Raw genomic sequence first — 27,850 nt, forward strand, 5'->3', positions numbered from 1 at the left:
CACACAGCTCACTCTTACACACAGCTCATTTTCACACACAGCTCACTCACACACACAGCTCACTCACACACAGCTCGCTCACACACATACACAGCTCACTCACACACATACACAGCTCACTCACACTGACTCACACACACACAGTTCACTCACACTGACTCACACACACTCACACGCAGCTCACACAGCTCATTCTCTCACACACACAGCTCACACACATGTAGAGGTGTTACAGATGGGAAACAAACACACTGGGCGTAGCTATGTCTGTACGCGAGGAGGTACTTACATCGACGTCCGCACCGTTTAGCCTGGGGGGCTAATACGTCGCTGGGATCCCCCACGGCCCCACCCCTCAGGGGGTATTGCTATATAAGCCAGTGAGCCAGAGGGCTCGGGGTTCAGTGTTCAGCTTTAACCAGTGAAGTAAGAAGACCAGCTAAATTGGCCCTGGGACTCCCTTGGATCGCTGTCCTTCTCAGGACCGACCAAGGCAAGCCAGCGGCGTGGCCCCGAGAGCCCAGAGCCGATGTTCTTGTAAGAGCCAGTCTGGGGACTCAGGGTGCCGTAATCCCAGCTTAACCAGGCCTGGGTTAGCTAGCCTCCCCTAGCCCAGTAGTGGAGGACCTATGAGTAGGCTAGCAGTGACATAGATTGTTGATCTCCCTGTTAGACAGGTGAAGGGTCCGATACCCCTTCGAGTGTTGTATATCTCGGCTTGTAAATACAACTGTGTTTAATAAATAAGTGTGCCTTCGACTACGTCGTCCAAGCCTCCTTGAACCACACTACATCTGGCGTCAGAAGTGGTCTTCTAAAAGGATGGACACGAGACGAACGGCTCGTACCAGGGAACCGGGGGCGGCGGAAACCACGGCCGACTTTGAGCCCGAGATGGCTGAAGGCGACTCCGAGCAGCCAGGGCCAAGTCCACCCACACCGCAACGTCAGGACGGATGGGGACCATCGGCTGACGAACTGCGGCTGGCTCATGCACGACTGGCGGAACTACTTATGCAGCAGCCGCCACATTGGAAGAAATTACTCGACTGGGGGCTGGAGGAGCTGCACGGGGCGATGACAGCCGACATGCGACGCCGTTTCCCGCCATTTCCACGAGGCCCAAATTCGAATTTTCCGCCATGGGTACAGTGAATGCTGAGAGCGGGGCCGGGCTACGTCAGGTGACCGACGTTCGGCAAACAGAAGCCGCCACGTCGTCAGGAGCGGCCAGCGCGTCACCAACAGAGCGACCGCTGATGCCACACGCCCTTCCCGCCAAAACCGTACGGAGTGACGGGAACAACAGAGAGTGATCCTCGACTGCGGACGCCGCATTACAGCAGCGATTACCACCTCTCAAGGAGTTCGTGGGCGAAGACGGTGACTGGCGTGGCTTCCGAAGACGCTTTCTCGCTCACCAAGAGATGGCACAATGGACGGATGACGAAGCACTCCGCGCGCTGCCGGCGATGCTCGACAGTGATGCCCTCGCTACCCTCACCTCGGCGCCGAGAGCGAAGCGTGCCACGCTGCAGATGGCGCTTCAACTCCTGGCTGCAGTCTACGGACCACCTTCGGACTGCAGGCAGCTGTTCTACGATCGCCAGCGGGGCGCCAAGGAGTCGCCCCTGGCGTACCGTACAGCTCTCCTGGCCCTGGCGAAAACGGCTTTCCCGCGGATGGACGAGGAAGGGGTGGACACCATGGTGATGGAGAAAATATTGCTGTTGGCGGACGAGTTGGACATTGTCATCTTGGCGCAAGACGACACGGAGATGTGTTCCCTGCGCGACACATCCACGCAAACTTGCTGTCCCAGCGTCGCAAGGCCAGCAAGGCAGCGGCCAGCCATACCGTGGCTGCAACCACCCTCTCATCGGAAGAGATCTGTGCCGTGGATCGCCCGACGGAGTGGAGATCCGGAGTACGACCAGCTCGGGACGGACTGAGCCGCCAGGATCAGCCCAAGTCATCTGGAGCACTCACGCGCTGCTACAACTGTGGCCTCCGGATGCCGGGCTCCTCGACAGCGCGGGCCGATGCCTCAGCAGGACGTCGTGCCTCTACCCAAGCCTCACCAGCAGACTCCGGCGAGTCGTGGCACCCCACATGTTTGGCCTACACACACACCTGTCATTCACTCGCTCACTGCACCGGACGGGGGTCGTAAATTGCCTGTCGTCGCGCCGAAACGTGCCACTGTGGGGAGTGCGTTCCAACCGGGCCAGTGGTCCGAGTTGGCCCATCGCGTTGTTGCCGCGTCGTCGGGGTCGTCGGTCGTTGTGGGGCATATTGATGGGGTTGAGGTGCGGATCTTAGTTGATACGGGAGCATCGGCAACTATTGTGTCCAATTTGATTTATAACATTCTCCCCATTCAAAGCCGTCCCTTGCTCCCCGTTGATGTTCCATGCTACGCTGCTAACGGGGGCTCGCTGGGCATTATCGGACAGATCCGCGCGCAAATTTGTATTGGGGACATTAAATTATCCGGCCCGATATTGGTCTCCTCCTCGCTGGCAGTTCCGTGCCTGTTGGGGACGGATTTCTTGGCCAAAATGCCGATTCGTATCCTAGTCGACCAGGGTTGCATTGAACTCCCGTCGGGCCGACGTGTTACGTTCCTGTCCTCCCCCGCTATGGTTCGGACGGCATTTGCGACGGTACCGGCGCTGATTGCGAGGACGGTACGCGTACCGCCAGGAGCTCAGATGCTCGTGCCTCTTAGGCTGCGTCGACCATTTGCTAAGGGGATTGGGGACCAGGGGGTTCTGTTGGGACCATCTAGAGTCGGGGTCAATGGACCTGACTTGATAACGGCCCAGACCATTGTGAAAGGGGATGGGGACCTCTTCATCGTGGTTCTCAATGTGGGATCGCGAACGACTGTGGTTCCTCAAGGGACCGTGCTTGCGCACGCGACGCCGGTACCCTGTGAGGAACCGGTCATTGGTCAGGTGAGCGCCGCTCCTCCGTCGCGACCACATGCGGACCGTGATGAGGGGTGGCTCGATGCGCTTTGTGCGGGATCATCGGACCTGTCCGACTCACAGCGTGAGAGGCTTCGAATCCTCCTGCGCGAGTTTTCCGACGTTTTTAGTCAACACAAATACGATCTTGGTTGTACTAAACTGCTGCGACACCATATTGACACGGGTGACAGCGCGCCAATACGCCAAATCCTTTTTGGCTGAGTCCCGCCGAAAAGGACCATGTAAAATCGGCCGTAGATGACATGTTAGCCGCGGATATTATATCCCCTTCTACCAGCCCTTGGGGTGCGCCGATCATCTTAGTTAAAAAACATGACGGCTCATTGCGCTTTTGTGTCGATTTTCGTCGGCTGAACAAAATTTCTGTAGCCGACGCATACTCGCTTCCTCGGATGGATGAATTGCTTGATGCCTTGGCAGGGGCGCGGTTCTTCTCCACATTGGATTTGCTTTCAGGATTCTGGCAGCTCCCTCTGGATGATGAATCTAAACCTAAAACTGCTTTCCGTACGCCGCACGGCCTTTTCCAATTTAACCGCTTGCCGATGGGGCTCCACTCAGCGCCGGCAACTTTTCAACGATTAATGGAATTGGTCTTGGCTGGGTTGCAATGGGATTCATGTTTGATTTATTTAGACGATGTCATCGTCTTCAGTAAAACATTCGATGAACACCTCCAGAGGTTGCGTGCGGTTTTCCTCAAAATGCGGGCTGCTAATTTGAAATTCAAACCCCAGAAGTGTAATTTGCTACTCGAATCGGTGCGGTATTTGGGCCACATTGTCGGACGCTCAGGTATTGCCACTGATCCCGCCAAAACGCAATGTGTCAGCTCCTGGCCGACTCCCACCTCCGTGGGGGAGGTCAGGAGTTTCGTTGGATTCACGTCATACTACCGACGCGTTGTCGCTGATTTCGCGACAATTGCAAAGCCCTTACATGCTTTGACATCGAAGGGGGTCAAGTTTCACTGGGGACAGGAGGAGGCTGCTTTTCGCTCCCTCCGGGACGCTCTAGTGGGGGCTCCGCCATTGAGTTATCCTGACTTTACAAAACCCTTCTTGCTCGATACGGACGCAAGCAACACGGGCATTGGAGGCGTGCTTTCGTAGGTTGTTGAGGGCGTAGAATGTGTGGTAGCGTACGGCAGTCGGGTGTTGTCTCCGGCGGAACAAAGGTACTGTGTTACCCGTCGTGAACTATTGGCGATCGTTTACTTCATTCAACAGTATCGCCCATATCTGTACGGTCGTCATTTCACCGTCCACACAGATCATGCGGGCGCTGCAGTATGCCTTGTGGGTTCAACAGCCATCGGGACAATTGTCTCGATGGTTGGAGATTCTCCAGGATTTTGATTTTGACACTACGTATCGTAAGGGCGTTCGCCACACGAATGCAGACGCTCTGTCACGGTTACCGACCACCTCCGAGTGTGCATGCCTCCTGGGTTCGGGGCGTTGCAGACCTCCGAATGTGATATCTGATCCAGTCCTTGCGGCCGCCGCTGACGCGCCTTCGATTGCGGGTCCTATTGAGCACCAAGGGAGGGATTCCTTGCTGGGGTTGTCTGTTGCGGAGTGGGGACGCCTCCAAATGGAGGACACCTCTCTCCTCGCTTTGCGCCGTCGTATCGGGGGAGTTGTGCGGGGGGGGGGGGGGAATGTCGACTCGTGGGGGTTGGTCCAGGGTCTTTTGATGCACTGGGACAGGAAATCCCGTCGACACCGGCTGGTGGTGCCTTCCGCATTGAGGGGTAGAGTGGTGTGGGCTGCGCACGAACGACTCCTTCACCTAGGGACTCACAAAACCCTTGCCATGCTCCAGCTGGATTTTTCGTGGCCGGGCATGGCAAGGGATGTGGATGATCTTTTAGGTTCATGTACTCAGTGCGCACAAAGAAAGCCACCAGCGAGGGGATCTAACCCACCGTTACAGTTTATCAAAGTTTCCCGGGTTAATGAGCTCGTCGCACTGGATATTCTGGGCCCATTCCCTGCTACACCTAGGGGAAATAGATACCTGTTAACCAGGGTAGAATATTTTACACGATGGCCTATGGCCTAGCCCCTTGCCAACCAGTCGGCAGCAGCCATCGCGGAGGCCTTTGTCCAGGGCTACGTCCTCGACAAAGGTGCTCCGGAGCGGCTGCTGACCGACCAGGGTAAAAAATTTTCGGGTAAACTTCTCCACGAAGTATGCGAGCTCCTGGGAACGAAAAAGATTCGTACCTCCCCATATCATCCGCAAACTGACGGGATGGTGGAGCGTCTGCATCGGACTATCACGTCCATGCTGTCCCAACAGGTCTCTGAATCCCAGACCGATTGGGACCTTCATATTCCGGGAGTTTTGGCGGCATACAGAATGGCTCCCCATGTGGCGACCGGATTTTCGCCCTTCTTCCTAATGTACGGCTGCGAGCCTAACCCACCTGTTCCGACTCAGCTGCAGATCTCCACGCCGCATGGTAAATCAAAATTGACCGAACATGTTAAATTCAACATCGCTAAATTGACAGAGGCGCGGGAGGTGGCCATGCAGAATTCTGAACTCCGCCAGAAGGCTAATGAGAGGCTCAGGCTGGGTCGGGCGCATGTGCTTCAGTGGAAACCGGGTGACAAGGCATGGTTGCACTGTCCCCAACTACCGCTGGCGACCTCGTCTAAGCTGGTGCGGCCATGGCGGGGGCCCGTGGAAGTGGTGCAGGTTTTGCGGCCACAATGTGTGCGTGTCCGATGGGGGAAGCATCGGTGGTTCGTGCACCCCTCCAGGTTGAAACCGTTCGTTGCGGCCTATGTTCCTACTTCACACACGCGTGGCCAAACATGTGAGGGGTCCACCTATCCCGGAGTCCGACTTCGCTGCTTTCACCTGACTTGACACCGACTGTTCCACCTCCAGGTGCACCAGGAGTGATGTGCTCACGACCGCCAACCCCTCCGAGGGGGGTCGGGGGTCGCTCAGCAGCGAAACCAGACACTCTCACACCCGGACTGTTGACACCCGCCACTGGGCAAACCGGGGCTGCCCCTTGTGACGGGCCCGCTGCAAGAATGCGCGCCAAAACGCGCATTCTTTTTTTGTGAGGTCGGCCGCTGGCGCGGCCCTTGCGGGGGGGGGAGGGGGGCGTCCTGGGTACTTGTATATATGTTGGTTTGACGGGATGGGGTATTTATTTGGGGGGGGGGGGGGTGCGTCGGGTTGTTTTTTGTTGTTGTTATTGTTGTTGAAAGTTTCGTGAGGCACACACGGATTTGGGGGGGATGCATCTTTATTGTGATTTTGTTGCAGCCGGGACGGCTGCGGGCTGTACAGGGGGGGGGGGTTGATGTAGAGGTGTTACGGAGGGGGTGTTGTAGAGTTCTTACGGATGGGAAACAAACACACTGGGCGTGGCTATGTCTGTACGCGAGGTGCTTACATCGACGTCCGCACCGTTTAGCCTGGGGGGCTAATACGTCGCTGGGATCCCCCACGGCCCCACCCCTCAGGGGGTATTGCTATATAAGGCGGTGAGCCAGAGGACTCGGGGTACAGTCTTCAGCTTTAACCAGTGAAGTAAGAAGACCAGCTAAATAGGCCCTGCGACTCCCTTGGATCGCTGTCCTTCTCAGGACCGACCAAGGCAAGCCAGCGGCGTGGCCCCGAGAGCCCAGAGCCGATGTTCTTGTAAGAGCCAGTCTGGGGACTCAGGGTGCCGTAATCCCAGCTTAACCAGGGCTGGGTTAGCTAGCCTCTCCGAGCCCAGTAGTGAAGGACCTAGGAGTAGGCTCGCTGTGACATAGATTGTTGATCTCCCTGTTAGACAGGTGAAGGGGCCGATACCCCTTCGAGTGTTGTATATCTCGGCCTGTAAATACAACCGTGTTTAATAAATAAGTGTGCCTCCGACTACGTCGTCCAAGCCTCCTTAAACCATGCTACAGACACACAGCTCACCCTCACACATACCTTACTCACACAGCTCACACTGATTCACAAAGCTCACTCACACTGACACACACACTCACACGCAGCTCACACACAGCTCATTCTCCCACACACACAGCTCACTCTCACACAGCTCACTCTCACACACAGCTCACTCACACACAGCTCACTCGCACGGATTCACACACTCATGCAGCTCACACACAGCTAATTCTCTCACACACAACTCACACACACAAAGCTCACTTTCACACAGCTCACTCACACACAGCTCACTCACACAGCTCACTTTCACAGCTCACTCACACTGACTCACTCACACACATCTCACTCACACACACGGCTCACTCTCACACACAGCTCACACACACAGCTCACTCTCACACACAGCTCACTTTCACACACAGCTCACTCACATACAGCTCATTCATACACACAGCTCACTCACACTGACTCACTCACACTGACTCACTCACACACACAGCTCACTCACACTGACTCATTCACACTGACTCACTCACACACACAGCTCACTCACACTGACACACACACACACACACGCAGCTTACACACAGCTCATTCTCTCATACACACAGCTCACTCACACACAGCTCACTCTCACACACAGCTCAATCACACACACAGCTCACTCTCACACACAGCTCACTCACACACACACAGCTCACTCACACTCACAGCTCACACACACACACAGTTCACTCACACACAGCTCAATCACACACAGCTCGCTCACACACACACACAGCTTACTCACACTGACTCACTCACACACACAGCTCCCTCACATTGACTCACACACACTCACACGCAGCTCACACACACTCACACACAGCTCATTCTCCCACACACACAGCTCACTCTCACACAGCTCACTCACACACACAGCTCACTCTCACATACAGCTCACTCACACTGACTCACACTGACTCACTCACACTGACTCACACACACTGACTCACTCACTCACACACACAGCTCACTCACACTGACTCACACTGACTCAATCACACTGACTCACACACACACACACAAAGCTCACACACAGCTCATTATCTCACACACACAGCTCACTCACACACAGCTCGCTCACACACATACACATGTAGTAAGTAGCAGAGGAGACGATGTCGAAGTTGAGACACACTGTTTATTAACTCCGGGACAGATACAATAGTTGAAGGGGTATCGGCCCCTTCACCCGTACTATGGGAAACCCACCCTAGTACTAAGCCCTCTGTCCTGTCCCCCAGTCCTCCTCTACTGGGCTACGGGAGGCTGACTGATCTGGCCCTGGCAAGCACAGATCTCGGCACCAGCTAACCAGCCTTGCCCTGACAAGGGCAGCGGTCTGGAAGCTCCTGGGCCGCGCCACTGGCTTACCCGGCTCGGCCCTTATAAGGACGGCGAGACCGGGGAGTCCCAGGGCCTAATCTCCGAGTCTTGGATCTTCACTGGTCAGCTTCGTGTCGAACTGCCCTCGAGCTCTTTGGGTTCCACCTTTTATAGGGATCGCCTCCAAGGGCTGGGGGCGTGGGCAATAACTGATGCGGACGTCGGTGTGACCACCCGTGTATGTGAGTGCCGACAGCCCTGTGTTTGTTGTCCGCTGTTCCTCCCGTAATAACCCCTACATCACCCCCCCCTGTACAGCTCGCAGCCGTCCCGGCTGCAACAATCCCTCAACCCCCAAGAATAAAGATTAACACCGTCAATACACGTGTGCCTCGTAACAGTAACAATAACAAGAACAAGCGTAACATCAACCGATGGTTCCCTATATAACAAAAAAAACCCCTCTCGCAGAACCGCAATACATATACAGAACGGTATACCAGCACATGCAATCAGCATATCGCGATCACACGCGTACAATGAAGCATAATAGCAAGCAAATCTGCAGGCGACCAACACACCATCAATCCCGTCGCAACTTTGCAACCACAACACAATTATTCTCTGCCATGCAACGACCGCCTCGCACACCGCACCTTGCAGCACAATACAGCCCAAAAAAACATTTTTTTTTCTCTTTTTTTCAATTAAGCCCATCGCGCACGGTCACCCACGAGATGGTACAGCACAGGGTACCCGACGCTCCCACGTAAATAATTAACTATACCATCAAGATGACAACTCCACGCAGCAGCGCACACACTCCCTTTGAAACTCAGCAACCACAGCAGACTCTCCGTCCATTCCCAACACACGCACACACTTACATGGACAGCAAGCAACAAGCAGATAGCGTGGCCATCGTTATTACACACACATACAACCAAAAAAAACATATATACAATGAGCGGGTTCCGCAGCAACGGAACACGCGCGGGAAGTTAATCATAACAACCGGCGCGTTTTGGCGCGAGTCCGTGCAGCGGGCCCGTCACAAGGGGCCGGCTTGGTAGAGTCGGTGGCAGGTGTCGCATCAGCAGGTGCCTGGTCGTCCGGTTTCCCGGACGTGCCAGCGCCGCCCCCCACGGGGGAGGCTGGCAGCCCAGAGGGCTTCAGTCCTGGGGCTCCTGAAGAGGGGACAGTCATTAGTGGATCAGAGGCTGGCATCGATCCCGCCCCCCCGGAGTCAGAGGACTCCCCACATGTTCGGCCATTTTCGTGGGAGGAAGCGTGCGGAGCAAAAAATGGCTTTAACCGTGAAGGGTGTACAAACCACCGACGCTTCCCCCACTTAATGCGCACACATTGAGGCCGCACAACCTGCACAATTTCAACGGGGCCCCTCCATGGTCGCAACAACTTAGCCGAGGTGGCCAATGGCACCTGGGGGCAGTGCAACCATGCTCGGTCGCCCGGGTGCCATTCGTGCGTGTGAGTCCGGCGCGACCGCAACCTCTCGTTTTGTTTCTGGCGGGAGTCAGAGTTTTGCATGGCCGCCTGCCGTGCCTCCGCCAAGCGAAGGATGTTGAATTTAACATGGTCGGCGATTTTCGACTTAGCATGAGGCGCGGCAATCGCCAGCTGAGTCGCGACAGGCGGGTCAACCTCGCGACCATACATCAAAAAAAATGGCGAGAAACCGGTCGCCGCGTGAGGAGCCATCCTGTATGCCGCCAGGACTCCCCCGATCCGTAGATCCCAATCGTTTTGGGACTCAGATACCTGGTGGGATAGCATGGACGTAAGAGTCCTATGCAAGCGTTCCACCATCCCATCCGTCTGTGGGTGGTAAGGCGAGGTACGAACTTTCTTCGTACCCAGAAGGCCACATACCTCGTGTAAGAGGGTACTAGTGAAATTCTTTCCCTGATCGGTCAACAACCGTTCCGGAGCGCCCTTGTCGAGGACGTAGCCCTGAACAAAAGCCTCCGCAACGGCCGCTGCGGACTGGTTGGCGAGGGGCCAAGCCATAGGCCATCGCGTGAAATATTCCACGCCAACCAGCAGGTACTTATTACCCCTCGGCGTGGAAGGAAACGGTCCCAAAATATCAAGGGCGACCAGCTCGTTAACCCGGGTGACCGAAATGGACTGGAGCGGTGGACTGGCTCCCTTCGCCGGCGGCTTCCGTTGTGCACACTGGGTACAGGACCGCAGCAGATCGTCCACGTCTCTTGCCATGCCCGGCCAAAAGTAATTAAGCTGGAGCGTGGCAAGCGTTTTGAGGGTACCCAGGTGCAGGAGCCGTTCATGAGCAGCCCATACAGCCCTACCCCTCAACGTGGAAGGCACCACCAGCCTGTGACGGCGGATTGTCGCGTCCCAATGCATGAGTACGCCCTGGCACCACCCCCATGAGTCAACGCCCGACTTCCCTGGACCCGATCCTTCCGCGCGACGTCGTAGTGCCAGGAGGGTCGCATCCTCCATTTGGAGGCGGCCCCACTCAGCACTCGACAAGCCAAGTAGGGAATCACTCCCACCCTCCGAAATAGGACCAGCGTCCGAAGGAGTATCAACTGCGGCCGCAAGAACCCGATCCTGACCGTCACTTGCCGATTTGCAACGGCCCGAACCCAAGAAACAAGTGCAATCCGGGGCGATCGGCAGGCGTGATAGGGCATCGGCATTGGTGTGGCGAATCCCCTTCCGGTAAGTTGTTTCAAAATCGAAATCCTGCATGATCTCGAGCCATCGGGACAACTGCCCCGATGGCTGGTTAATTCGTAGGGCATACTGCAATGCCGCATGATCTGTACGGACGGTGAAATGCCGGCCGTACAGATATGGCCGGTACTGTTGGATAAAGAACACGATAGCCAACAGTTCGCGGCGGGTGACGCAGTACCGCTGCTCGGCCGGGGACAGTACTCTACTACCATAAGCCACAACGCGCTCCACGCCACCCACAATTTGTGACAGCACGCCTCCAATCCCGGTATTGCTTGCGTCCGTGTCGAGCACGAACGGCATGGAAAAATCGGGGTAGCTTAACGGCGGGGCCCCCACCAGGGCATCCCGAAGAGAGACAAAAGCGGCGTTCTCCACCGGCCCCCAATGAAATTTGACCCCTTTTGACGTCAAGGCATGTAGTGGCTTAGCGATGGAAGCAAAGTCCGCAACAAACCGACGGTAATATGAAGCAAAGCCGATGAAGCTTCTAACCTCCCCCACCGAGGTTGGGGTAGGCCAGGAGCTGACACAACGCGTTTTGGCGGGATCGGTTGAGATACCTGACCGGCCGACGATGTGACCCAAATATTTAACAGATTCGCGCAGCAAATGGCACTTTTGTGGCTTGAATTTCAAATTTGCAGCGCGCATCTTGAGAAAAACGGCCCGAAGCCTATCAAGGTGTTCCTCGAACGTCTTACTGAATACGATAACGTCATCCAGGTAAATCAAACACACCTCCCATTGCAAGCCAGCGAGGACCAATTCCATCAGGCGCTGGAACGTCGCGGGAGCAGAGTGTAATCCCATGGGTAAGCGATTGAATTGGAAGAGGCCGTGCGGCGTTCGGAAAGCAGTTTTGGGTCTAGATTCGTCGTCCAAGGGAAGTTGCCAAAATCCTGAGAGCAAATCCAAAGTGGAAAAGAATCGCGATCCCGCGAGGGCATCCAGCGATTCGTCCATTCGAGGAAGCGGATAAGCATCGGCCACCGAGATCTAATTTAATCGCCGGAAATCAACGCAGAACCTTAGGGACCCGTCGTGCTTTTTAACCAACACTATGGGTGCACCCCAAGGGCTGGTTGAGGGAGAAATTATGTCCGATTTCAACATGTCATCTACAGCCGATTTGACATGATCCTTTTCGGCGGGACTTAACCGAAAAGGATTCTGGCGGATAGGAGCGTTGTCACCGGTGTCAATATGGTGGCGTAGCAATTCGGTACATCCGATATCGTATTTGTGTTTACTGAAGACGTCGGAAAATTCTCGCAATAAGGCGCGTAATTTAGCACGTTGTGCGTCGGACAGGTCAGGTGACTCAGCACACAACGCATCCAGCCAACCCTCGTCAGCGTCTGAGGCTGATCGCGTATGAGAATCGGTGGCCATCTGGCCAACGATCGGCGTTTCCGCAGGTACCGGAACCGCATGTGCGAACACGGTACCTTGCGAAACCACTGCCGTCCGTGTCCCGACATTGAGGACCGCGATAAACGGGTCCCCATCCCCTTTAACAATAGTCTGGGCCGTTACCAGATCTGGCCCACTCACCCCGGCTCTAGATGGTCCCAAAATAACGCCTCGGTCAGAGACCCCTTTATCGAACGGACGGCGCAAGCGCAGGGGTACCAACATCTGTGCCCCCGGGGGTACACGCACCGTCCGAGCAACAAGCGCCTGTACCGTAGCACAGGCAACACGCACGGGAGGGGTGGCAGGTAGGAACGTCATGCGTCGGCCTGATGGAAGCTCGATGCATTGCTGGTCAATCAGAATTTTGATGGGCAATTTGGCCAAAAAGTCTGTCCCCAACAGGCACGGAATAGCCAGCGAGGAAGAGACGAACACCGGCCCAGATAGTTTAATGTCCCCTATGGAAATTTGCGCTCGAATTTGACCGATAATACCCAACGAGCCCCCATTTGCAGCGTAAAACGGTATATCGACAGGGAGCAACGGGCGACTCTGAACGGGCAGAATATTATAAATCAAATCCGAAATGATAGTTGCCGAAGCTCCCGTATCGACCAATAACCGTACCTCCACCCCGTCAATATGTCCCGCGACAACGGACGACCCCGCCGATGCAGCCACAACTCGGTGAGCCAACTCGGACCATTGGCCCGGTTGGAGCGCCCTCCCCGACATGCCGCGACCCGACGCACCAGCACCCAACCCCCGAGAATTGTGTGCCGGACCATGTGATAGGAAAGTGGGTGTGTGTGCAGGCCGAACATGTGGGGTGCCATGACTTGCCCGAGGATGTTGCGAAGGCTTGTGAGGAGGGCCGTCCGCAGCTCCAGGTCTCGCACCGCGCTGTCGAGGAGCCCGGCATCCGGACGCCACGTGACCCCGGAGGCCACAATTATAGCAGACGACGAGCGTTCCAGAGGACTTGGGCTGGTCTCGGTGGCTTGGGACGTCCCGAGCTGGACGCTCGGCAGATCGCCATCCTGCAGAACGATCCGCAGCGAAGGCTCCCTCCATTCCGGAAGAGGTCGCCGCCACGGTGTGTCGTGCAGCAGCTTTGTTCGCCTTCCTCCGCTGGGAGATGAGATTGGCGTGAATGTGCCTTGCAGCCCGCAGTGATGACATATCCGCATCGTCCTGCGCTAAGATGGTGAAGTCCAGATCGTCAGCCAGCAGCAAAATTTTCTCGGCCACCATCGCATCGATCCCCTCTTCATCCATGCGCGGGAAAGCGTCTTTCGCCAATGACAGCAGGGCCGTGCGATAAGCGAGTGGCGATTCCTTGTCACCCTTCTGCCGCTCATAGAAGAGCTGGCGACAATCAGAAGGCGGCCCATAAACGGTGGCCAGCAGCTGCAGCGCCGACTGAATGGTGGAGCGTGCCGACTTGGGTGCAGCAGTGAGGGTGCCCAGGGTGTCGCCGTCCAATAACGCCGGGAGAGCACACAGCGCCTCGTTGTCCGACCAGCCTGCCATCTCTTGGTGGGCCAAGAACCGGCGCTGGAACCCCCCCCAATCGCCGTCGCTTGCAACAAATACCTGCAGGGCCGGCAGACGTTGCTGGAATGTCGGCTCCGTCTCCGATCCTCTTGCAGCATCCGTAGCGCGTCCCCGTACAGTATGAGCAATGGCGGACTCTAATGGGTGTCGCGCCGTCAGTGACGTGTTGGTCGGGGCTTGGTCGGTGCTGGCGTCCGCTGGTGGTGACGTCGCAACCCCTGATAGGCCGCCACCGCGACCCGCCTCCGCCGATGACGTGGCGGCTGCTGGCTGGGCACCGTCTCCCGCGTGACGAGCTGGGACTCCTCCCTCCGCCCCTACTGTCTGTGAGGCGGGAGTTTCGAGTCGCCCCGCTGTTGTAAAGGCGGGAGTTTCTGGCGGGCGTTGTCCATCTTCCCGCCGTGTCGCTCCTCCCGGCCCCAGGCGAGTTATTTGTTCGAGCATAGCGGCCGCTGCATACAAGAGCTCCGCCAGCCGCGAGTGAGCCAACGCCAACTCGTCAGTCGACGTCCCGGCCCTCTCCGACGACCCCGCCGATGTTGGAGCCGGCAGCAGTTGTGCAGGTACGTCGGCGGCGATGTCTTGCACTGCCCCTCCCTCGTCGTCATCCTCTCCTGGGTCTTGGGCACGAGTCTTCCGTCTCGTATCCATGCTTGGACCACTTCTAACACCAGATGTAGTAAGTAGCAGAGGAGACGATGTCGAAGTTGAGACACACTGTTTATTAACTCCGGGACAGATACAATAGTTGAAGGGGTATCGGCCCCTTCACCCGTACTATGGGAAACCCACCCTAGTACTAAGCCCTCTGTCCTGTCCCCCAGTCCTCCTCTACTGGGCTACGGGAGGCTGACTGATCTCGCCCTGGCAAGCACAGATCTCGGCACCAGCTAACCAGCCTTGCCCTGACAAGGGCAGCGGTCTGGAAGCTCCTGGGCCGCGCCACTGGCTTACCCGGCTCGGCCCTTATAAGGACGGCGAGACCGGGGAGTCTCAGGGCCTAATCTCCGAGTCTTGGATCTTCACTGGTCAGCTTCGTGTCGAACTGCCCTCGAGCTCTTTGGGTTCCACCTTTTATAGGGATCGCCTCCAAGGGCTGGGGGCGTGGGCAATAACTGATGCGGACGTCGGTGTGACCACCCGTGTATGTGAGTGCCGACAGCCCTGTGTTTGTTGTCCGCTGTTCCTCCCGTAATAACCCCTACACACAGCTCACTCACACTGACTCACACACACTCACACGCAGCTCACACAGCTCATTCTGTCACACAGCTCACACACACACAGCTCACCCTCACACACAGCTCACTCACACACAGCTCACTCGCACGGATTCACACACTCACGCAGCTCACACACACAGCTCACCCTCACACACAACTCACACACACAAAGCTCATTCTCTCTTACACACAGCTCACTCTCACATACAGCTCACTCTCACACACAGCTCACTCACACTGACTCACACTGACACACACACAACTCACTCTCCCACACAGCTCAATCACAGCTCACTCTCACAGTTCACACACAGCTCACTCACACCTCACTCTCACACACAGCTCAATCACACACAGCTCACTCTCACAGCTCACACACACTGCTCCCTCACACAGCTCACATGCACAGCTCACTCACACTGACTCACTCACATTTCACTCACACTGACTCACGGACTCTCACACGCAGCTCACACACAGCTCATTCTCACACACAGCTCACTCTCACAAACAGCTCACTCACACTGACTCACTCACACACAGCTCAATCACACACAGCTCACTCACACACAGCTTACTCGTACACAGCTCACTCACAAACACTGCTCACTCACACACAGCTCACGTTCACACAGCTCACACACCCAGCTCACTCACACTGACTCACTCACACACAGCTCACACTGAATCACGCACTCTCACACGCAGCTCACACACAGCTCATTCTCTCACACACACAGCTCACTCTCAAACACAACTCACACACAGCTCACTCTCACACAGCTCGCTCACACACATACACAGCTCACTCACACTGACTCACACACACACACGCAGCTCACACAGCTCATTCCCTCTCACATACAGCTCACTCTCACTCACAGCTCACTCTCACACACAGCTCACTCTCACTCAGCTCACTCTCACTCACAGCTCACTCTCACACACAGCTCACTCTCACACACAGCTCACTCTCACTCACAGCTCACTCTCACTCACAGCTCACTCACACACACAGCTCACTCTCACTCACAGCTCACTCACACACACAGCGTACTCTCACACTCACAGCTCACTCTCACACACAGCTCACTCACACACACAGCTCACTCACACACACAGCTCACTCTCACACTCACAGCTCACTCTCACACACAGCTCACTCTCACCCACAGCTCACTCACACACACAGCGTACTCTCACACTCACAGCTCACACACAGCTCACTCTCACACACAGCTCACTCTCACTCACAGCTCACTCTCACTCACAGCTCACTCACACTCAGCTCACTCTCACTCACAGCTCACTCACAGCTCACTCACACACACAGCGTACTCTCACACTCACAGCTCACACACAGCTCACTCTCACACACAGCTCACTCTCACTCACAGCTCACTCACACTCAGATCACTCTCACTCACAGCTCACTCTCACTCACAGCTCACTCACACACACAGCGTACTCTCACACTCACAGCTCACACACAGCTCACTCTCACACACAGCTCACTCTCACTCACAGCTCACTCTCACTCACAGCTCACTCACACTCAGCTCACTCTCACTCACAGCTCACTCTCACTCACAGCTCACTCACACACAGCTCACTCACACACACAGCTCACTCTCACTCACAGCTCACTCACAGCTCACTCTCACTGACAGCTCACTCTCACTCACAGCTCACTCTCACTCACAGCTCACTCACACACACAGTGTACTCTCACACTCACACAGAGCTCACTCTCACACACAGCTCACTCACAGCTCACTCACACACACAGCGTACTCTCACACACAGCTCACTCTCACTCACAGCTCTCTCACACACAGCTCACTCACACACACAGCGTACTCTCACACACAGCTCACTCTCACTCACAGCTCTCTCACACAACTCACTCACAGCTCACTCTCACACACAGCTCATTCTCACGCACAGGTCATACGCAGCACAACTCACACGCCGCCGCACACGCCGTTCGTGAGCACCTAACACAAAGATCCCCCGTATAGCCTTAACAAACTGTAGGGGCAAGTGCTGTTAGCGAGCACCTAATAAGGGTGGGACGGCACACGAGGGGTGGGTGGCCAGCACCACGCCCGGTCACCTTTGTCTCCCTCGTGGCGATGTTTACACACCGCACCGGGTCCTCGTTTGAGGCTGAGTCGACGTAGGGGAGGCTCAGGACCGGTTCAGAGACTCGTCACTGGCGGTGTTGGCCACGAGCGGGAATGGAACTCGGCTGGTCGGTGCGGAGCGCAGCGCTCACCACGACACTGCCGCTCCCCTTCTGTCAACAAACTTGAACTTTGACCCCGCTCTCTGACGTCACCGCTTAGCGTGACCTCATCAACGTCAAACGCCCGGGGAAGTCGACCTCGCTAGTGACGTCATGTCACCCACTACCGACCACCGCGCTCTTGAGAGTGACGTCACCTCCCCTCAGCCGCTGCCGATATCTGTTCCAGTGACAATCTTTATTTGGGCAAAGCTCCGCCCGGTGACTGGCCGCTCATTAACATAACGTATTCGTGAAAGCCGTCGCGAGTTTATTGCGACGAGTCCGTCACCCGCGCCCCACCCCTCCTACAGATGGGGCGGCTCATTAGCATAATTTATTTAAATTAAACCGCTCATTGTGGGAGGAAAGTGTTTTCGTACCCCGCAAGTGACGTCATGTCACCTCCTACTGCCGCGTGACGTAGTGAGGTAACAGGAAGCTGCCGTTCCGCCCGTGCACTGAAATCCGAGGTGAGAAATTCTCATCGCGGTTGTGGTGGTGGTTGTGGTTGTTTTGATGGTGATGGTTGTTGTTTACCGAGGTAGAGCCTCGCGCTCTCTCTTGTTGGGATGTCAATTGAGTAGCAGCGAGCATGAAAGCGATGTCCAGGTAGGAACTTGACAACGCGGGGCCTTGCCTCCTGCCCTCGCCTGATCGCATTTGCTTCAATTCTCTTGCTTAAGATAATTTGTCTTGACCTGGCTAACTACTTTGTAACTTTGTTTTACTTTAAATATTGACACAGTTTTTTTTTATATTTTACCAGGCCAAGCCCGCTTTAGCTGCTCTACCGCTCTTGTTTTCAGAAGCGACCTGCCCACAACAACAACAAGGTGAGGCTTGTCATCAGCGTGGCGGTGTTGACTCTAGACGCGTGGCGGTGCTCACTCGCTACATGTGGAGGGGAAACCGGGGGATCGGGAAGGAAATCCACGCAACCACGGGGAGAGAGAGACACGCAGCCTCGGCGATGTTAATTGTACCTCAATGAATTACTTGGTAGAGTGAGGAAGCATTAATACTGAGCAGGTGAAGGTGGCCAGGTGTGGGTCTAGACACACCACCACCTGTGAACCATGCCAGTGTGTGACAGTGGTGAAGCCAGTGGGGGTGGGGTGGCACATGCCCCCCAACGATCCGATCGAAATCCCAAATTTCGATTGGATCATTGGGGTTTAATAGTAACTAGCTTCACTACCCGGCTTCGCCCGGGACTTGGATTCTTGTCTTGAATTCATTTAATATTCCCTTATTTCACTGAAATATGTTTTATTATTGAAAGAATGAAAAAAGCCAAAACAAATCAATTTACCTAAATCGGATATTTTCACTCAATTCAACCTTAACCCACTTCTACGTAAACTCGATTTGGCCACTCGGTAAGGGAATGACAAGGTGAGCTGAAAATAGTCGCGTTCACTTAGAAATTCCAGACAGTAAATGCTGTGAAAATTTCATGATGCCAGAGCTCAGCGTTGTCTTGATGAGAATTCTTCTCATCAAGACTCTATATCATAGAGCCCAATGCATCTTCGACCAGGAACACATTGCCAGTGAACTCAAACACGTACGCCAAGCTCTTAAGGCTAATGGTTACTCCGACTACACAATCCGCAAAGCCATCACTCCAACCATCAAGAAGAATCCTGTTGAGGAGCCTTTCAAGACCATCACCTTACCCTACATTGCTGGGGTCACAAAAAAGATCTCCAAAATCCTGATTAAACACAAGATCCAGGTCCGATTCAGCACAGTACATAAAATCCGTGATCTGGTACTGTCTGTAAAAGATGTGGTTCCAGACATACAGTACCCTGGCGTCTACAAACTAAGTTCCCTCTGTGGTAGCAGTTACATTGGGGAAACCAAACGACATGTCTCGGACCGCATCCGTGAACATAAAGCGGACTTGAAACACGGTAGGACAAACACCTCAGCCGTGGCAGATCACTGTTACAACTCAATGGGCTCACATGACATTGACTTCTCCAAGACAGAGGTTCTCTGCAAGCCATCTGGCTATCATGAGAGATTCGTTCATGAGGCGATCCACATATACAAACACAGAGACAATTTTAACCGAGAAGATGGATTCTGGCTTAGCAATCATTGGCAGGACGTAATAAACCATTTCGGATCTTAACTGATTGTGTTCACGTTTATGGTGACTTTCAGACCGCGTTCCACTCACTGGCATTGTATTCTCCGCAGGGAATGGATTCTTTGCTCCGCAGCAAGTTTCCCCTCCATGACTCACCCATTGATACGACGGTCAATGGTACAGCGTATAATAACAAATAGTATAACATTTATATGCTTAATACAATGTACAAAGTAATATATAGTATCGCAATTGTATAGTAAACATATAGCAGTGTGATACACATTAGGGTGAGTAGAATAATACATAGTGTTATATTAAAATGTGGTTTATAGCAATACAGTATGTAATTTAATGTTGGGTTTATCTATGGCAGTATATAGTACGGTGTATGCTCGTGTGATGTAAGTGAATAAAGTTTAGATGGAAGCATATTATATAATTTTTACGACGTAGAATTGTAATGTATTACTTGCTGTTAGTAACTCAGCTTATTGTAGAGTATAGTAAGTATACTGATGGTGCTATGCAGTTTATACTTTAGTTTTTTGTGTAGTTTATACTTTAGTTTTCTACATTGTTGTTTAGTAACTGCAGCTACATACTATTAACATTCTTTTCCTTTGTTTAATGCTACTGCACCCCACCTTGGTGCTGTTGATCCTGCATAATGCATGGGCATAATATGACTATGAAACCCCCACCCACCTCCTACGCATTTCCCATGAATATGCTAAATTCCTCTTCATATGCACATTCTTTTTGTTAAGGCGCTCTTGCACCTCCAACGCAGCGTATATATAAGCTCCTAGCTTGGTAGTGTCTCATTCTTCACCTGAGGACGGCTGCTTGCATTGTAGCCGAAACGTCGTGAGAATTATTTTATTTTATTATTTTTTATTTTTATTATTTTATTGCTTCCCTTCTACGTGACTTTACCGAAAGAACCAAGAAGATGGATCCCTGCAGTCACGAAAGCTTTAAATCGAAATTTATTCAAATATATCTGGCGATACACGATATTCTTCGTGTACACTCCGTCTTCCTCCTCGTCGTCAGGTCCCTCAATAAGCGCCTTGATGTTGGATCTTGCCGTGACTCGCGATAGTGCCACGTACAGTTGGCCGTGCGAGAAGCATGGCGTTGGTAGATATAATCCCAGGTTGTGAACAGTTTGCCCTTGCGCCTTGTTGATGGTCATCGCGAAGGCTGGGACAATGGGGAACTGTTTGCACCAAAGTCGAAATGGGAAGTCCTTCGTGTCCAATTCGCGGCGGATATGGTTGTTCTCAAGCAGCGAGTCCAAGACCAAGTGTGGGTACTCGGAAAGCTGCAGGAGGTCGTCAAAGTCCGACAGAGCGATCCCACCTGCCGTGAGGAACTCGTGGAGGCTGTGAAGGGTCTTGAACTTTACCATTTCTTTTATTTTCTTTGATGCTGCTAATCCTGCATAATGCACGGGTATAAATAGTACTAATCACATACCTGCATTTCCCATATCCCCTCCCTTTGATGCTGCTAATCCTGCATAATGCACGGGCATAAGTAGTACTAATCACATACCTGCATTTCCTATATCCCCTCCCTTTGATGCTGCTAATCATGCATAATGCACGGGCATAAGTAGTACAAATCACATACCTGCATTTCCCATAAATATGCTAAATTCCTCTTGATATGCACATTTTATTGTGAAGTCGCCATTTCCCCCCCTTCCAACCCAGCTTATATATATGCTCCAAGCACGTGTGCTGTTTCATTCAGACGCTGTCGCCTCGACAGACCTGGTTTTCACCTGAGGACGGTTGCTTGCGTTGTGGCCGAAACGTCGTGAGAATTATTTTATTATGTTTAAATTTTTTTTATTGTATTACTTCCCTTCTACGTGACTTTACCGAAAGAACCAAGAAGATTTACCATTTCTTCTTTGTTGGTCAGCTGGCGGTACTGGTACTCGTAATCGCGAGCCAATTCGTCATAGAATTTATCCCAGAGAGCCTTCGTATCTGCTGGCATGGAATACAGCAGTATCGTAGCGAAGAGTTGACGAAGCTGGTACGGCATCTGAAAGAGCGAGGCTTCTTCCAGACACGCAACCCATTCGCGATCGCTCCCAAGGTAGCCTGCTCGCATGGCTGCTTCCAGCGGTTTGTTTTATTTTATTCGTAACGCACCATCCATATGCGCTCCACCATCCACCATGCCCTTGCATCGCAAAGACACAGCTCCGGTGTGCGTCAGCATGTGCGCCATCCACAGTGACATTGGTCAGCAATTGCACCGTTCCGATCGCACACAGGTTGGCCCCTGCATCCTCCGTCTTTATGTACACACACAGACAGATGCGCTATGGGGCCACCTATTTTTTTTCTTATATTAAAATGTATTTTGTTGGTGTGTTTACGTTTATGTATTCCCATTGTGGGTGTTGTACGTATGCATCAGATTTTTGGGTTCCTCACATATGGTATCAGAGGTGTGGGTCACTCCATTTCTCAATCGAACAATAACGGGGATCGTTTAAGTTATGGCAGCTTGCAGATAGAAACATTGCATGATCGTATACTAATAATGACAAAATTTGTACCCCAGTGGAGGGCATCCCCCACCCGGCGCTTCTTACCGGTACTGTGAGACTTACAAATCCAGACCTCTCCTCCTCCTGAAGCGTTCACAATACCCTGTGGTAGTACCATAATCATCTCAATAAAGCGATCACTTTCCAATGCCCATTTTGATCCCGGGAGTTACCCGGGTGGTGTCACACTGTACTCATTGTTTTAGCATGTCGCAAATTCCGATATGGCTTGTGCAACGGCCAGAGAGTGACAGCGGCGGGGGGCGGGCTGCAACCTTTTTAGACAGTGTATTACATTTCAAAGTGCATGGGATTGGCACTCCAAAACATGAAAAATGTACAGTAATGCCAACTGCATCCGTGGCAAACATGATACGCGGACACATGCTGCATATTATGCAACACATGCCCTTACCAGCAGCAGCATGCCGTCCATGGAGACGTGATGAACGTCAATACATAATAATGGTAATAAGCCGGATAGTACCCATTGTACCCATGAATCAGTCAGCTCGGTTGCCCCATGGGGGTATTGACCCATGGGCGAAACTATAGGGGGCGCTACGCAACTGGCCGTGGTCCCGGCAGGTGAAGCTGGCAGCTCAGTCCGCTAAGACTCACTGTATAGCGACCCCTGCCTACTCGTAAGGTAAAGTTGTTTGGGGACTCCACTAATCGCAGCACGCAGCACCCATTTTTTACATAAATAAACGTAATATTAGCGTAACTACCATTCGCACACTTGCTTACACACCACACTCACACAGCGCAGGGTCGGCGCCCACAGTGCACTGCAGCACTGCGGCGCAGACCTTGCCAAACATATGCTATCGCTCTCTTCAAGGCGTGTTAATTATTTATTTTTATCGAATCAAAGTGAGCTGTGGCTTTTTGTCGGCTGTTTTATTTTCATCGAATCAGAGCGAGCTGTTTGGGCGGGTCCGTAAATAAATTAACGTCCAGATACGCACGCAGACGACCAAACCAGCGTAGTTGTTTAAGATAGCAGTTGTACCCGTTCTTTGCACGGATATGTATTGAACTCCAGGGGCGGTTTCTTCATTAGGGCGATTGGGCGACGCACCACCAATGTCATTCAACCACAGAGTCACGCTAGCCGTCACTGTCAGCCTCTGGATATAGTCCAATCAGCGTCATGTCACGTTCTGTGGAGTACCGCCTCTTTTTGGGCGATTTCACTCCGGCTGAGAATCGCCCCGAGTGGCCCCATAGACTTACATTCAAAGATGTTTTTTTTCGAACGGGGGCGCTGCAATGCATTCTCTATGGCTTCCGGGAGGGCATGCACTGCTTACGTCATCATACGTGCTAACGTCATCATACGTAAGCACGTTTCATCCAACAATATAATTTATCGCCACCTAGTGGAATCTTTAATAAAATAAACTTGAGTGGTTTGTTTTAATGGTGAGTATATAAACAAACAAGATGTATTGTAAGAGTCACTTTATTTTTCATTAATATTAAAGAAGTGAAGTTGCCTTTACATTCTTAAGCTGTAAATGTATTCATTGCATGGGTGGACCTTATCCTTATCAATCATCCAGACATTTGCCCCCCCTGAGAGATTTTGCAGGAGCCGCCACTGTTGAACTCCGAGAAGCCAATGGCCTCATCGGCCAGGAGCGAAACGCCACCTAAAATCTCCCGGCACGCTGTTAACAGCTCTATGCATTGCAGAGCGCTTAACTCAGGTGTGTTGCGGGTTGACGCCACACACTTCATGGTCATTCCCCCCCCCCAAAATACAAAAGTCTATTATTATGCTTTTTACATTGTGTATAGTATGGAACCTACCCACATGCCAAATTTCAAGTGTGTTGCATGTTGGGAACTATGCTAAACATTTCGAAAAGACACACGTATCCACACATTTTCATTTTATATATAGACTAGCATAAGTACCCGGCGTTGCCCGGGTGAAAAATATATTTCTTAATAACCTTACATATATACACAGATTTCATTGTTATGTAATGTTTGAAAGTTGTCAGAAGATTTTAAATGTATTTTCCCCCCGGGCAACGTTGGGTATATCGAGTTTATACCACAAAGTCGTCGCTTGACACGGGTGGGGTGTCGAGGCCTAGTACCGTGCAGAGCCTCCGGCCTCGCCTAGATTGCCCACCCCCCCCCCCCGCCCACCCCCCCCCCCCCCCCGCGCTACAATAATACTGTCTAATCGCTATAATTTTATTATCTACCGACCCTATAATAGTAATTGCACACATTGTGGTGGGGGGGGGAGTGAAGAGGACGTGAAACTTTGATGAATTTACCTCAGAGTCGCGTGGTGGGTGTCGAGGCCTAGTAGCGTGCAGAGCCTCCGGCCTCGCCTAAATTGCCCACCCGGCTGAGGCTGGGTACGGGTGCCGTTCCCCCCCCCCCGCGCTACAATAATACTGTCTAATCGCTATAATTTTATTATCTACCGACCCTATAATAGTAATTGCACACATTGAGGTGGGGGGGGAGTGAAGAGGACGTGAAACTTTGATGAACTTACCTCAGAGTCGCGTGTTAATGCGTGCGCATATTTTTAACGGGAATAAAAAATGGCGTCCACCCCGCAGCGAATGCGTCGCTACCCGTTGCCAGGGGCAGCCGCCATCCAATGAAACTGCGGATGGTCCGGCGACACACAGACAGACAGACAGATTTGCGATTTTATATATATAGATAAATCGGCATTTTGCGACCCCCACTGCCACCGTGTGGCATATTACGTGCCAGGTACTCTAAGAGAGGACAACGGTCTGAGTCCATAATTGGCAATAAGTAACGGCAAAGCAGTTGCAAGCGACTCAGAATTGTGCGCAGTTGCGTATACAGTACACGACTTCCCTAAAGGCAAACACCTTCAGCGAGCGCCATGCCGATCACACGCTTCGAATAAAAAGCATGGGATAAGTCCTTGCTTAATAACAACTCCTTACATACTAACAACTCCTATCATTTTTCATTGCTGGAGGGGTTGCCCCCCCTACTTGAAAATCCTGGCTCTGCCTATGAGTGTGGGACAGTGTCAAGTTTGTATTTGCAGTAATGTCTATTAACTCTATTGAGCATGGAGGTTGTATCAAAATAGTAGTTTGTTTTTATTTTCCTCTGGAACTCCTTGTACGAATGGAGTCAGGAAGTTATCACAGCACACATGCAGCTGATGTTGGAACTGTTCATCCCAGCATTCAAGGACATCTGTGCCTGGCTTCACACCTCTAAGTTGCGATTGAACATTAATTTATGCATTTCTGCATAACACAAATAACACAAATAGTATTATTCTCAACACCCTATGATATTCCTTTTGGAGCCAGACAGCCGAAATTGTGTGCTCGGAGTTTTGGGTTAACATTCATTTTGAAGATACGAGGGCTTCCAGGCATGTTTGTGACCATTTGCCCTCTCATTGTGTGCCATAACAGCCTGTGTGAGGAATTTGGGACACTTTTTCACTATATCATGAATATATGAATAAGTATATACACGTGTGACTGTATATATGCATTCCTCTGTGCATCAATACTGACGTGTAGATGGTGTTGATATTTTTTTTCTGTCTGCAGCTGTCACTTCCTCTGCAGAATTTGTCTGATGGAGCAAAGGCACTCGGCACAGCTCGGTGCAAAAAGGCAACAATGTGACCAGCGTGCATACAGCACGGATCGTACTGGAAATTTGACACGGCACCAGAGAACTCGCACAGGAGAGAAACGCTTCAAGTGCAGTGTGTGTGGGAAGGCATTTGCATATTCATCTCTTCTTGTAATACACCAGAGAACACACACGGGAGAGAAACCCTTCAAGTGCAGTGTGTGTGGGAAGGCATTTGCACATTCATCTTCTCTTGTAATACACAAGAGAACACACACAGGAGAGAAACCCTTCAAGTGCAGTGTGTGTGGGAAGGCATTTGCAGAGTCATCTACTCTTGTAGAACACCAGAGAACACACACGGAAGAGAAACCTTTCAAGTGCAGTGTGTGTGGGAAGGCATATGCACATTCAGTTTCTCTTGTAGCACACCAGAGAATGCACACAGGAGAGAAACCCTTCAAGTGCAGTGTGTGTGGGAAGGCATTTGTACGTTCATCTCCTATTGCAATACACCAGAGAACACACACAGGAGAGAAACCCTTCAAGTGCAGTGTGTGTGGGAAGGCGTTTGCACAGTCATCTACTCTTGTAATGCACCAGAGAACACACACGGGAGAGAAACCCTTCAAGTGCAGTGTGTGTGGGAAGGCATTTGCACATTCAATTTCTCTTGTAGCACACCAGAGAATGCACACAGGAGAGAAACCCTTCAAGTGCAGTGTGTGTGGGAAGGCGTTTGCACAGTCATCTGCTCTTGTACAACACCAGAGAACACACACAGGAGAGAAACCCTTCAGGTGCAGTGTGTGCGGGAAGACGTTTTCACAGTCATCAAATCTTCAAAGACACCAGAGAACACACAAGCATCTGAAGATTCACAAGGAGTGGAGTCTGAAATCCGCTTGTGAAAGTCAAAGTGCCGCAATGAGCCCATCCCTCATGAAACAAGAACCGGAAGAAAATCCCAGCTTGGACACTTTTAAAGGTATCGAGGTGAAATATGAAGAGGTGAAGGTGAAATATGAAGAAGTGATGGTGAAAAGCGAAGAAGTGAAGGTAAAATGTGAAGATGAAGAGTCAACTCAAAAATCGGACCTTCACATCGATGGAGGCAACGTGAAGCAGGAGGATAATTCTCACTGCGAGGCAGAGCAAGGCAACTCCCAGCAGTTGGTGGAAGTGGAGGTGTGGGTGGACTTTCTCCGAGACAATACAAAGTCAAATGGAGACCCGGTAGTGGTGTAAGTCTGAGACAATGTCGCTCCAATAGACGCACCTTTGTCACAGGCCTTTAATTACAAGAATGTGAAGTTGAACTCAATTTCTAGGTGCAACCTGCAGGGTAAGAGCGGCCAGTCTTTGTGGACCTGTGGGCTTGCGTAGATCTCTAACCAGGAGCGATAGCCAATAAGCTCCCAAGCTTTTGCTATGTTATCATAATTGCATTTTTATTGTGCTTGCTTAATCGCCTCGGAAATGCTAAGTTTTTTTTATCGTATCTCGTCTCAAACACTCGAAGAGCATCCCCAAGTAGCAGCTGCCCCTGTGTGGCACAAGGAGGTGGCCCTGCACCGGTGGCCCTGCACCGGCGGCCCTGCACCGGCCTGCATGTGGACAAGAGCCTGTCAGTAGCGGGCAATGGTTGATGTGGCATCTTGGTTGTGGAGTTTGTTGGTAATGTTTAGAATTTCATCAATTTTGACCCAGACGCCAGCATGCAATGGCCTACTCGTTTTGAATGACACAATAGTATGTTGTACATATACTGGTAAGCAGACGGTGTGTATTTTTTTAAATAGCTTCTTGTTAATTCGATGTAACCTGATGCAGCATATTTCAGTGCAGTAATTAAATTTGGTCAAAATGACTCAATAATTTAGAATGAATACTTATCTGATTTTGTCTATAAGGGTCAAACATTGAATAAGTGATGTTAGATTTGAAGTTTTCGTGACTGCAGGTATCCATACTCTTTGGTTCTTTCGGTAAAGTCACGTAGGTATAAAATAAAAATAAATTAAATCACAACGTCTTGGGCTCAACACAAGCGTC

General features: G+C 52.2%; 1 protein-coding gene across 1 annotated transcript in view; it reads left to right on the forward strand.

Annotated features, from left to right (window-relative positions):
• The first annotated feature begins 17,861 nt into the window (after positions 1-17,861).
• LOC133361687 (zinc finger protein 850-like) overlaps positions 17,862-27,850 on the forward strand; it is a 51,396-nt gene continuing 41,407 nt past the window's right edge. Inside the window, exons 1-3 of the mRNA XM_061580674.1 lie at positions 17,862-17,971; positions 18,268-18,334; positions 25,768-27,042. Of these exons, the coding sequence (XP_061436658.1) occupies positions 25,796-27,042 (1,247 nt within the window). The 5' untranslated portion in view covers positions 17,862-17,971; positions 18,268-18,334; positions 25,768-25,795. The remainder of the gene's footprint in view (positions 17,972-18,267; positions 18,335-25,767; positions 27,043-27,850) is intronic.

Source organism: Lethenteron reissneri, unplaced genomic scaffold (genome assembly GCF_015708825.2).
Source record: "Lethenteron reissneri isolate LAM-NWPU_2019-01 unplaced genomic scaffold, ASM1570882v1 scaffold_120, whole genome shotgun sequence".
NCBI lineage: Eukaryota > Metazoa > Chordata > Hyperoartia > Petromyzontiformes > Petromyzontidae > Lethenteron > Lethenteron reissneri.